Source organism: Camelus dromedarius, chromosome 34 (genome assembly GCF_036321535.1).
Source record: "Camelus dromedarius isolate mCamDro1 chromosome 34, mCamDro1.pat, whole genome shotgun sequence".
In the NCBI taxonomy this organism is placed as follows: domain Eukaryota; kingdom Metazoa; phylum Chordata; class Mammalia; order Artiodactyla; family Camelidae; genus Camelus; species Camelus dromedarius.
In genome coordinates this window covers 917,733-931,634 of record NC_087469.1, presented here as the reverse complement: position 1 = coordinate 931,634, position 13,902 = coordinate 917,733, and the positions used below count along the sequence as shown (strand labels likewise).

Genomic DNA, 13,902 nt, shown 5'->3' with positions numbered 1-13,902 from the left:
AGAGTTTCAAAATATTCATTGTTCTGAAATACCTTGACTTTGTTCAACACCATAGTTTTAATCATTTTTAGCTGTCAGAATAACAATCGTAGAAATTCAGGCAATGATTGCTTGCTTTTACTTCTGAAAAATTGCCTTTAGCACAAGCTCTTTTAAAGCAGCTTTCCTCACAATTTGTTTTATGAGGCTGGCGTTACCCTTACCACCAACATTTTTGTCAAGGACATTACAACAAAAGAAAATTACAAACCAGTATCTCTCAGAGGTGAAAAAAGTCCTTGACAAAATATTAAAAAATCCATTCCTGCAATGTATAAAAAAGAAAACACATCAAGACTAAGTGTTTATCCCAGGATTACAAGATTCGTTTAACATCTGGAAACCGAACAATGTAATTTTACCACATTAAAAGAACAAAGGAGAAAAAAAATGTAATCATTTTGATTAATGTAAAAAACATATTTGACAGAATTCAGCACCCACAGGTGATAAAAACTTGGCAAACAAGAATAAGAAGGAAACTTCTTCAATCTGACAAAGGGCATCTATGAAAACCCCACAGGGAACATCATACTTAATGGTAAAATACTGAATGCTTTTTCCTAAAACATTGAGCAGGGCAGGGATGTCTGCTCTCATCACTACCATTTAATATTATATTAGATACCTTAGTATAATAATTCAAGAGAAAGAAAAATCATACATATTTGAAAGGAAAAAGTAAAACTCTTTATGATTGTAGATGTAGACAATCCTAGGAAATCTACAAAGCAAGTACTAGAAGTAATAAGTAAATATAGCAAGGTTGTAGCTTACAAGGTCAATAATCAAAAATTAATTTTTGGAAAATGAAGTAAAATCTTTTAAAAAATAACATCAGGCTCTTGTTAATGGAACCAAATTTGGGTCCACTTGCCCATGTGCAGTAAAACCAGTCTGCTGGCACTGGACTGTGGGGGAGGAAAACGCTGCATTTATTGCAGGGCACCGTACAAGGAGTCCAGGACAGTCAGTGCTTAGCAGCCTGGACTCCTACACGGGTGTCAACACAGCATTTTTAAAGGCAAGGTGAGGGAGGGGCATCCCTGGGTATGTGATCAGTTTGTGCACAATTCTCTGATTGGCTGATGGTGGAGTAACAAAGTGGTGTCATGGAATTAACATACTCAGTCCTTAGGCACCAGTAGGTCATGGGTGCTCATGGTCATCAAGTAGTTAATTTCTTCCATTTGGTAGCAGTTGTAGCATCTGTAATACAACTCAGGAAGTGTGCATTGGACACTATTTATTATCTGGGTACTTCAGAGAGGAGCTACAGCGGAGGATGTGGGGGAGGGGGCTGTCCCAGGAAGACCCCATAGGGTCCTGCTCAGTTACGACTTGTAAAATAGTTCTTTTTCAATACTCTGAATTAATTACTTTCAAAAGTAAATAGTTTCCAGCTGTCAGCCTGGAAATTTTCTGTTTGTTTTTTTTTTAAGTTCAGATATTATTTACATATAACATTGTTAGTTTCAGATGTACAGCATACTAATTATTTTAATGTATATACTGCAAAATGGTTAACCCAGTTAAGTCTAGTTAACAACTATCCACACATAGTTAAAATTTTTTTTCTTGTAATGAGAACTTTTAAGATTTACTCTCTTAGACTTTAAAATATTCAATACAGTGTTATTAACTATAGTCACCATTACAGCACCAGGACTCATTTATTTTATTACTGGAAGTTTTTACTTTTTGACCACATGCACTCATTTCACACACCTCCTCCCATCCCACTGCATCCCACCCCACCTGCCCCACAACCACCAATGTGTTTTCTGTATCTATAAGGTTTGTTTTTTGTTGTTGTTGTTTTACATTCTACATATAAGTGAGATCATACAATATTTCTCTTTGTCTCTCTGACTTATTTCACTTAGCATAGTGCCTGATTGTTTCTATGTCTTGGCTATTATAAGTAATACTGCAGTGAACACGGGGGTACAGATATCTTTTTAAACAATTTTTTTAATTGAAGCATAGTTAGTTACAATGTGTCAATTTCTGGTGTACAGCACAATGTCCCAGTCATGCATATATACACATACATTCATTTTCATATTCTTTTTCATTAAATGTTATTACAAGATAGTTGAATATAGTTCCCTGTGCTATACAGAAGAAATTTTTTTAAATCTATTTTTATATATAATGGTTAACATTTGCAAATCTCAAACTGCCAAATTTATCCCTTCCCACCCACAGATATCTTTTTGAGTTAGTATTTTTGTTTCCTTCAGGTAAATTCCCAGAAAGTGGAATTGCTGGATCATACAGTAGTTCTGTTTTTAAATTAAAAAAAAATTTTTTTTTACTGTTTTTCCATAGGGCTGCACCAGTTTATATTATCACCAACAACGTACAAGCGTTGCCTTTTCTACACATCCTTGCCAACACTTGTTACTGTTCGTCTTTTTGATAATAACCATTCTAATCGATACGAGGTGATAGTCTCCTTGTGGCTTTGATTTGCATTTCGCTGATGATTAGTGATGTCGAGCACCTTTTCATGTACCTGTTAGCCATCTGTATGTCTTTGTTGGGAAAAATAATCTATTCAGATCTTCTGCCTGTTTTTTAAAATCAGATTATTTTTTGTAATTGAGTTGTATGAGGTATTGATTTTTTTTTTGGAGTGGTTACATAGATTGAACTATAGTCAGTTTTATCTTATTTTCCTTTTAATTTATATTAAAATTTTATAGATAATATATTTTATCCTAACTTTATTTTTATAATGTTTGCTTTTGTTTTTACTTTATCTTTAACCTTCCTACTAATTTTATAGATGGTTCATCTACTACCTTTATTGTATATTTGCCTTTACCAATGAGCTTTTTCCTTTCATAGTTTTTATGTTTCTTGTTGTGGTCTTTTCTGCTTAGAGGAATTCCGTTAGCCTTTCTTGTAAAGCTGGTTTCGAGGTGCTGACCTCTTCGCTTTTGCTTGTCTGTAAAACTTTCCATCTCTCCCTCAAATTTGAATGAAATCCTTGCTGGGGAGAGTATCCTTGGTTGAAGTTTTTTCCTTTTCATGACTTGAAGTGTATGATGCCACTCCCTTCTGGCCTGCAGAGCTGCTGCTGAAAAGTCAGCTAATAGCCTTGTCAGAGTGCCCTTGTATGTAACTTGTTGCTTTTCCCTTACTGCTTTTAACATTCTCGCTTTACCTTTGGTTTTTGCCATTTTAATTACAATGTGTCTTGGTAGATGCTTCTTTCAATTGATCCTGTTTGGGACTCTGCTTCCTATGCTTGGATGTCTGTTTCCTTTTCTAGGTGAGGGGAGTTTTCAGCTCTTATGTCTTCAAATGTGTTCTCTGCCGCCTTCTCTTTCTCTTCTCTTGTGACCCCTATGATGTGAATATTAGTGCACTTGATGTGTCCCAGAGGTCTCTTAAACTGTCCTCCTTTCTTTTTATCCTTTTTTCTTTTCAGCTTTAGTGATTTCCACTACTCTGTCTCCAGCTCTCTGATCCATTTCCTTTGTATCATCTAATCTATTGTTGACTCCTTCTGCTATGTTTTTTTAATGTTTATTTTTGATGGAGGCTCTGGGGACCAACCCCAGGACCCTGTGCCTGCTGAGCTTGTGCTCTACCACTGCTCTCCTCCCTCCAACATACATTTTTTTATTTCAGTGGTTGTGATCCTCAGCTCTGTTTAGTTCTTCTTTATATTTTTTAACTCTGTTAAAAATTTCTAGCTTCTCACTCTGTACATCCAGTCTTCTCCTGGGTTCTTGGATGATGTCTACGATCACGACCTTGAACTCTCTATTGGGTAGACTGTTTATCTTCACTTCTTAGTTCTTCTTCTGGGGTTTTATCTTGTTCTTTCACTTGGAACATACTCGTCTGTCACCTCATTTTGCTTAATTTGCTGTTTTTATTTCTGTGTATTTGCTGGGTTGTTTCCCAATCTTAGAGTAGTGGGCTTCTATAGGAAATGTCCTATCGGGCCCAGCAGCACACTCCCCTCTGGACACCAGAGCTGTATGCTCTGGGGGTGCCCTCTGTGGGGCTGCATGAGTCCTTCTGTTGTGGTGAGCTGACTGCTGTGGGTAGTCTGGCAGGCATGGCTTGCCCCCAACCCGATAGTCTGTGAGGACTTGTGGGTAGTTGCCTGCTGCTGGTGGATCACGGTCGCATGCCTGGCTGCATGGTGAGGAGAGTCCTGGTGCCGGTGCTGGCCTGCTGGTGGATGATGGAGGATCAGGAGGTGGCTGACTAGGGAGCCCTAGGGCGTTCTGGAGCTACTGTTGGCCTGCTGGTGGGCAGGGCCAGTTCCTGGCACAGCTATCTGAGGAGCTCAAGGTGTCCTGGAGTTAGTATCAGCTCATTGGTGAGTAGATCAGGGCCCAGGGCGTCCTGGGGCTGGTATCTGCCCACTGGTGGGTGGAACCAGATCCTGGGTTCTCTGGCTGGGAGCCTGGGGGTCCCAAAGCTGGTGTTGGCCCTCTGGTGGGCAGGCAGGGGCCAGGGGTCCTGGACCCTCTGGTGAGTGGGGACAGGTCCCAGGCTGCTGGGGGCTCAAGGGATCCTATGGCAGTCATCCTGCTAGTGGATGGGCTGTGTCCCTGCTCAGCAACCTACTTGGCCTGGGGGATCCTAGGACTGGTTCTTTCTGGCCAGAGAGTAGGGCCAGGTCCCAGCCCTAATTAGCAAGAGGGGGAATTCAAAAATGGCACTTGCCAGCACTAGTGTCCTCATGGTAGGAAGAGCTCCCCCTCTTCTCTAAATGTGTAGTAAATGTATCTGATACTTGATAAAAGAGATTTCAACAACTTTAGTATAAAATCATGCTTTTTAATAATTTGCTGAGATCTTTCAAGCTTAATACATTTCCTGTGAGTATGAAACACACTTCTGCAGGCAGATAGCCTTGCTAGAGTAAATCAAGCAGAAAACTCAGCCTCAGAAGATTTAAGTCTTAGGAATAAATTTAATGAAAGATATACAACACGTATACACTGAAAAATCATGAAACATTGCTGAGAGAAATTAAAGAAGATCGAAACAGCTAGAGATGCCATGATCATGGATAGGGAACTTAACATTGTTCAGATATCAGTTCCTAAATTGATCTAATGATTTAGTGTAATTTCTTTCAGATTTTGGATAAATAAATTGTGGTATGTTCGTATAATGAAATTTTACTCAGTGAATTAAAAAAAAAAAGTGAACTACTGAAACACACAACAACACAGCTGAATCTCAAAATTATTATGTTGAATGGACAAAGCCAGTCACAAAATATGAAGCCAACTGTATATGAAATTCAAGAACAGGCAAAACTATACTAATAGAAATCAGAATAGTGGTTGCTTTGAGGTGGGGAAAGATTGACTGGAAAAGGGCTCTAGGGAATTTCCTTGGGTAACTGGAAACGTTCTGTATCTTGATTGGGATGGTGGCTACCTGGTTGTGTACATTTGTCAAAAGTCATGAACTATACAGTTAAGATCCGTGCATTTCACTCTGTAAATTTAACTTTGAAAAGACCACATTTTCTTACCAAATGATTCCTTTTTCCCATTCAAAAATTTGATCTTACTTCCAAGATTCCCTTTAAACTTTCTTAAAATCTGCAAATGACTTGTACATGTCTTTATTTTTTAATTTTTGTTTTACTTATTGTCTGTCTTGTCTGTCTGTCTGTATCTAAAGAACTCTCTTTTTTTTTAATTTTGGGAAGGGTAATTAGATTTATTTTATTTAGCTATTTTCGCAGAGGCACTGGGGATTGAACCCAGGACCTCCTGCGTGCTAAGCATGCACTCTACCACTTGAGCTATTATTCCCTCTCCTTACTTATTGTATCCATATTAATCATACTCTCTTCCCCTCATTGTCTGTTATTTTCTGATGTTGATGGCCTTGACTCTCAACTAGATATCATTTACTGAGATAGATATATTAGAAATTCCAATGATAATTATGTATTTTTCTGGTTCTCCTTTTAGATTTTTTTTCACTTTTTGCTTTTTATTATTTTGAGGCTGTGCTCTTAGGTGCATATATATATATAGGTTTTTATAGCTTTCTGTTGGATTGACTGTTATTATGAAATGTTCCTTTTTATTCTTTCTTAATACTTATTGCCTTAAAGTCTGCTTTTTCTGATTAGTTAGCTGTACCACTTTTCTTTTGTTTTTGCTAGGTATATATGGAAGATTTGCTTTTTGTGTACCTTTTTTTTTCTATTCTTTTATTTTCAACCATCCTTTGTCCTTATCTATAATGTCCTTATCTATATATGTCTCTAGTAATCAGCATGTAGTTGGATACCAGTCTAAAATTCTCTGTTCTTTAATTGGATTTTTTTAGTCCTTTTACATTTAACATAATAACCAATGTTAGATTTAAATTTACTGTCTGTTTCCTCTTTGTCCCATCTGTTCCTTGTTTTTTCCTTCTTGTAATTGGTATTAATTAAATATTTGTTATTATTCTGTTTTTCCCCCTTGAATAGTTTGTTAGTTGTAAATTCTTTTAATGATTACCCTGCGGATAATTTCCTAAAAGACAGAGACTTCTATTTCTTTGTTTTCTTCTACAATGCTTAGCAATTCAGGGAGCCCAATATAGATATTTGCACTATATTCTTCTGGATTTATTCTGTTCCCTTAATATTTTTAAAGGACCTAAAATATTTTTATTAATACAGTGTTAAATAAATTAATTTGACTATTGTTTTTAGAATCACACCCAGAAAATTTGATACTGTTCAGGCATCCAGGGGTCACAAGAGCGGAGTTGTCACCGGTGATGTTGAAGACTTAACTTTAAGCAAGCGAGGAATACGGACATCATTTACATTTAGGAAAGTGAGGCACACACCGTGTAATTGTCGTAAGTATATAATTTTGGTCCTACTGTAAAATGGAGTAAATCCAGTATGAAAATCTTTTAAAGTCCCATCAGAACTGGGAAGAGCTTTGTATTAACATCTCAAATGGCATTTCTCATATTCTGCCTTGTATTGTATTTACATATACTTTAATTTAATTTTATTTTTTTTATGTATACTTTTCTTAACGACCTCCACTAGAGTTTATATTCCCTGAGGGCAAGAACTGCATATTACTCATGTTTATTTTCCTCAAACATAGTACTTGAGCATAGTTGGATGCCAAATATTTATCAAAGTCACAGTTAAGAGTGCTACAATTTGGGGGCATTAAAATATCACTGTACAAAAAAAAATTTAGAACAGTTCCTAAATTACTTCTCATTTAACCCAGCAGGGAATTTGGAGATGACAAATCTTTCTATAGTAAGTAGATAACTTTAGAGGGTAAATAGAGGGTTATGTTTTAGTCAGTTTGGAAAGGAGTACTCAAAAACTTATCAAGAAAATACTGTTTTGAATTATCTATACAAGTGTATCATGACCTGTATTTCTCAGACTCAATGAATAAAAACCCCTTTCATTTTGTAAGTAATATTTTATAATGACAGTGATAGGAAGAATCTTTTTACATCCCCAAAGCTTTTGGATTTAATCATTTTCTGAAAAATATTTCAATTTAAAAATTCCTGTTGTATCTACAAGATACTATCCTATTAGAAAACTTGGAATCTTTGTATTTGTTATCTTCATGTTAGTGACTTAAAATAGGTTTTTAACAGGTTTTTGTTTCTTTTGCTAAAAGTGTCATTGAGGACTTAAAACACCATCAAAATATTTTTATCAATTAAAAAGTTCTTATTTAGTATTTGATGAATGTCTAACACTGCTAGTAGCTTAATAAGGTATAGAAAAATAAAGCATGGCTCTTGTTTCCAGGGAACTTGAAGAGAGTAGGAGAGACAAGTTAGTTTTTTTACCTAAACATTATTTTCATGGGCAATAATTTAATGTAAGGGATGCTGTAAAAAGCTCTGATTGTATATTCAGTTTATGGGTTATTTAAAAGTTCAAGGCCATCTTTTGGATACTTCTGGTCAAAATTTGTGGATTTAAGTGATCTTCCCTTTACATAACTTAGATGTTCATAATTTTCAAGAGAATGAAATTTTTACCAAGACCAGCTTAAGACAATTGTAATGTGTATTGTAGTGTAATTGTAATTCTCATGTAACCAACATAATATAACACATCTGCTTCCACATGTATGTTTTAGAGCTCTCAAGATTTCTGGGGCTACCCTTTTCTTAAATGTCTTCTTAAAATGTTTAGAGCTTTACTTCACACATTAGTAGAGACTAGATCGTTCCACCTCCATTCAAGGTTTGGCATCTTCCAGTTATATTTAGGGAAAATTCCTGAAGCCATCAGTGCTACGGCCCAATTCTTTGCTGTCACATGATTTCTGATTATTGCCTTAGTCTTGTCTGTGGTTTCTCCGGAAACATTGCCTCCTTAATTGTCTAGTATACCACATGTAAAAGGATGTTGTGTGTCACAGACTTTGAAGACAAAAGGAAATTATAGCATAGCAGAGAGCAGGCAAGGCTTGAAAATGAGTTTTAGACATTATTGCAGAGAATAGGGAACAACTTCAAAATTAATTTGAGACACTGTATCCTAAATTTCCTCTGTCATCTTCTCTACTTGGTGGCAGTCTCTGTAGCGTTTGCTCATTCTATTGAAGGAAGCAGCACAGTGTAGTCATTGAGAATGTGGGTTCTGGAGTTTCCACTGCCTGTGTTTAAATCTTGACTCTATGACTTACCATCTTTGTCTCTTTAGGATCATTATTTAATGTTATAATACCCTTGTGATTATTACTGAAATGACACTTTGTTTCTAGTCCTAGGGCCCCCAGAATATGTGTCTCCTTCACCTGCCAAGAGAAAAACCCTGTCTTGTGAATTGCTGAATTTCTTCTGGTTAGGCTGGGCCCATAACATGCTTTCCTGAATAAGAAGACCCTTGATCCCAAGATGAAATAAGCATCTTCATATAAGGCATGCAGGACTGCAGGCACATTTTGTTGCAAATGAGTCCCCCACTTCTTACATTAGACCCTCATGTACATGCTCGGACGTGCTGGGAGAGAGCTACGTTTTTACCTGATGAATCAGAGCCTGCTTTACCCTAGGCATCACGTGTGGATTGACTGGCTTTTCTTTTTAAGAAAACAATATGCCTTGTGAATCATATGGGTAAAAATAAATGGTTAATACTGCCTTATTCTTTTCATTAGGTTACTCTTTGGTCTGTGACAGCCAGACGAAGGAGACTCCGCCATCGTTTCCAGAGAGTGACAGAGAAGCCTCACGACTAGAGCAAGAATACGTCCATCGAGTTTATGAAGGGATCGCCGGGCACTTCAGCAGCACGAGACACACCCCTTGGCCACGCGTCGTGGAGTTTTTGAAAGCTTTGCCAAGTGGCTCAGTAGTTGCTGATATTGGATGTGGAAATGGAAAGTACCTTGGCGTCAATAAGGAGTTATATATGGCGAGTAGTTGTTGCTTCTGGCTGTCTTTTTGCTTTATTTGTAAGGGTTATTATCACCTTCTTCCTCATGATATAATGCTGTGTTTTTAGTTCAATGCAGAAAATTTATAATGAACACACTCATTCTTTTTTGTTTCCATAGAAATTTATGGGCATGCTCATATTTTTTGTAGGTGTTTTGTTTTATTTTGTTGCCCCTTCAGATTTTGCTTTTTAAGAAGATTATTTTATCAGTAAAGCTAACCTTTATTTATAAAACTCTTTACAGGTTATAGAGGATTTTTATAGAAACCATTTTCTTTGCTTAGATCCTTGTTAGTATAAGAAATATAAAGATGTATTTTCATCTATCTTTTTAAAAAAAATTTAATTTATTTTTTTGAGGGGAGGTAATTAGATCTACTTATTTATTTTTAGAGGAAGTACTGGGGATTGATCCCAGGACCTTGTGCGTGCTAAATAAGCATGTGCTCTAGCACTTGAGCTATACCCTCCCCCTCATCCATCTTTTATAAATGAAGAAACTGAGGCTCACAGAGGTTATATTACTTCCTTGGTTAGAGAATATAACTGCAACTTGAAATGATGCCTTCGTACTCCCAATCTAGTGTTCTTTTACTCATAGTAGAGGGAAAAAAATACTTAGTTTATTTAGTTAGTCTTACTGTTGAGGAAGTTAAGGCTCAGGTATATTAAAAATTTGACCAAGGTTATAGTGCTAGACCCAGGATTTGAGCCCACTTCTTTCTGTCTGATGCCAAAGCTTCTGTTTTCAGTTGTTGTAATTTCCTTTTCTAATGGATCACTTTTTTCCCCGGATGCTGGGAAGTAGGAGGTTCTCTCTGCATTAGAGCACTGTTGTAAATACTCATGTCAGCGCTGCTCTGTGAAGGCAGAAGCTTTGCTTCCTCAAGATCAGGGGAGGGAGGATGGGAGTGAGGAGAGTGAGAGCATCGGCGTTCATGGGCTGCTGGAGTGTGTCCGGTGCTCGTAGTCTCTGTTTTTACCTCACCATAGATACTGTTATACAAGGAAAGTTACAACTACCTGAGGAAAGGGAGAGTGTGCATTAAGAGGCAGATGAAAGATAGCTTTTCATCAAGATAAGACAAATGTTCATATATTGTCATCATGTTTACAATCAAATTTCAGTTTATAAAGAATAAGGTCCAGTGAATTTTGTTTGTTCATGTTGAAGAGGAAATAGCTTCTTGATGTGCCACTTAAAGTCACCACTTTAACCACAGTTTAAAACAAAGTATATCTTCTGGTGTTTCAATCTTGAGGTGCTGTCCAAAAATGTTTCTCAGTAAGCTCTGTTTTTATACTTTTCTGGTGGTAATTTCTGTGGCTTTATAAAGTCAGGTATCATTTGTGTCAGTGGAACTAGGCTGAAGCCAACTACACTGACTTAGTCATAGTGATAACAGTGTCCTGTTACAGTTGAGAGAAGTGATTTCTTGATAAACTGAACCAAAAACCGGAAGCTGGTTCAGCAAGGAATAAATTTAGAAGAATTAGAGAATCACGAGCACGCTCACCGTCCACGGTCTGCATTCGCTGACCCGCGGCAGTCCGCGTGTCCCCCCGTCCCCTGTCCCTGGAGCCTGCTTCCCTGTCGGACCCCAGGGAAGGCTCAGTAGGTGCTGGTTCAATGAATAAATGAGAACTACTTGTCTCAGCTGGAGTTAGGGTTTTCATTTTACAGGAAATGGAATTCTGTGCAATAAAAGAGAAACCTGCTTTTAAAGCTGCTGAAGCTCTGACCTGGATGGAGCAATGATATTGGAGTGTATTTTGAGCAGCCAGCTTTAAGCCTGAAAATGTGTGCATTTCTTGACATTCATGAGTGGACGTGACCTGAGACATTCATTCTAGCTATTCCAATGTAGAATAGTCTCAGAAACTAAAAAAAAATTATTAATATCACTATTTTATATAATTTCCTCAACAAAATGTACTTTTGAAATACTAGCTTGGGCTCTCCTGGAAATAGTTTTATGAACTGCTTTTCATTTCTTTTAGAAGTGTATGTGGTGAATCTGTTCTTATATCTGAGTCATGCATAAGCTTGTTCTTCTGCTCTTTAATTCAGAAGTTCTGTATTCTGGTTAAGAAATACTTCTTTTTTAGACTTCTTCATTTCTAGGATCAGCACTAGCCATTGGCTTTATTTTCAGAGTTAAATTTTATAGGAAAGATTTTATACCTTCAAGAAACTTACTGCCTTTATAATGATACCAATAATGGATGAGATGTGCATACCGAGAGCTTGGTGTAGCTTATTCACTGGGTAATATTTTGTGCGTTGGCCTCAGAGCACCCTCAGTCCAAATGCATTTCTTAGATAAATAATTACTTAATGCATAGTATGGACTTTCTTGGCTGTTGCAAACAGTTGGGATTGCAAATATGATGATGATGATGGTGTCTGGAGTCTACAATGATACAACAATTGGAAATATGTTTATATAGGTCTCTTTTATACATTTCTGTTTTTCTTTTGCTTTGTTTTTTAACTATTGACTACCCGGTAAAGGGAAGAACAGAAAGGAAACTAGCAATGTTAAGCACCTGCTGTGTGCTAAGTGCAGTTATAGGGAAGTGGGAAAACCGCCTAAGGTTACAAGGTGTCTGGACAAGCATTAGACCCTCATCTCCAACTGCAGGGTCCATGCTCCATGGCATTCCACTAAGAGAGATCCTTAAAGGCTGGCTGTGGTGACAGGACCCCAGGCTGTGAGCTCAGACATGGCAGGGATCGTGTCTGTTTTCTCGTCCACTTACTTGGCACATGTTAGAAACTTATTACTGGTTTATTGACTAGTAAGGAGCAAACCTGTGAATTCAGGTTCAATTCCTTACGTGAAGACTAGGACATCCGTAGTGCTGGGTTCTGCAGCCTTGAAGGGAATGTGACAGCCTCAGGATGGGTGGGCTTTAACTCAGAGTAGGATACGTGGATTTCTCTTCATATTTAGAATCCAGGACAAGAGTTTTTTACTTGTTTCTTTTTGTTTGTTTTATAAGGGAGAGGTGATTAGGTTTATTTATATTTGGAAGAGGTACTGGGGATTGAACCCAGGACCTTATGCATGCTAAGCATGCACTCTGCCTTTTGAGCTATACCCTCCCCTCAGGACAAGAGGTTGGTTTTGTTTTTTTTTTTTCCCATCCTTTGTTCCATATAATGATAATAAGTAACATTTGCAAAGCACTTTTATGGTTATTGAAATATTTAGTATACACCATTTCATTTGATTCTCATATTAACCTGAGAAGTAGGTATTTTTATAATGAGGAAGCAGAGGCTCTGAGATATTAAGTAGCTTTCCTAGGTTATTCAGCTAATTATTGCTGAAGCCAGAATTCAAATCGAGAGTTTAGTATGATCTTTTCATTTCATTTCTCTGCCCTTTAAACTATATGTTGCCACTCTGATGTTTCTGTAATTGCATATTTTGTTAATAGTTTTAAAATGTTGTATTTTTTAAGAAATAAAAGTAATTTGGGCACAATTCAGAAAATAGGTGAGAGGGAGGGTATAGCTCAGTGGTAGAGCGTGTGCTTAGCACACATGAGGTCCTGGGTTCAATCCCCTGTACCTCCATTGAAAACATATATATGAAGGGAAAGGTATTCTCTTATAACCTTGATACCCTTGTAAACTAGTTTATCGTGAGGAATAGCCTTCCAATATTTTTTCTATGAATTTTTTATACAGTCGTGAGTGTGTATACAATATGATAACTCATTTATGTCACTTAGTGTTTCCATTTTGATATGTAATCTTATATCATTCCTGGATTCTATTATATTTTAAGAGGTGACTGTTACTTGACATTTGTTTGTATGCAGTTTGGGGCTGTTATAAATAACACTGTAGTGAACATGTATATTAAACACAATACGACAAGAAGGAGGAACATGGATTTTTGGAGTGTGCAAGACCTGGGTTTAAATCCCTGCCCACCACTTAACTGCTGTTCAGCTCAGGGCAAGTTACTTATCTTTTTGACACAAAGTTTCCTCATCAGTAATACGGTGATAATAATATCTAACTCAGAGTGTGTCTGTTATAAGGGTTAATAAGTACACAAAGAATCTGCTTTAACATATAGGAGATGCTCAGTAAAAGGGAGTTTCATTAGTCTGTTTACCTTTTTCCATATTTTGGATTATTAGGGTAAAGTTTCAGAAGAATATTGGGTCAAAAGTTGTCAACATTTTTAATCTTCCTTAAAAAAATGGTTTGCCCAATTGCTTTTTTTTTTTTTTTCGCCAAATTGCTTTTTAAAATTGGTTTAGCCAGTTTGTATTGTCACCAATGCTTTATGAGAGGAAGTTGTGTCACACTGCCATCACCGTGGTATACTTTGATTTTAAAATATTCTTGATACTTTAATAGGAGAAAAATGAAACCTTGTTTAGTTTGATTACTAAGTTTG

General features: G+C 36.9%; 1 protein-coding gene across 4 annotated transcripts in view; it reads left to right on the top strand.

The window, feature by feature from the left end:
- The window catches only part of ALKBH8 (alkB homolog 8, tRNA methyltransferase), a 128,834-nt gene that overhangs the window by 107,240 nt on the left and 7,692 nt on the right, over positions 1-13,902 (top strand). For all 4 annotated transcript variants that reach the window (XM_064482006.1, XM_064482008.1, XM_064482005.1 and 1 more), the window contains 2 exons: positions 6,746-6,897; positions 9,198-9,454. In XM_064482006.1, coding sequence (XP_064338076.1) covers positions 6,746-6,897; positions 9,198-9,454 — 409 coding nt within the window. The remainder of the gene's footprint in view (positions 1-6,745; positions 6,898-9,197; positions 9,455-13,902) is intronic.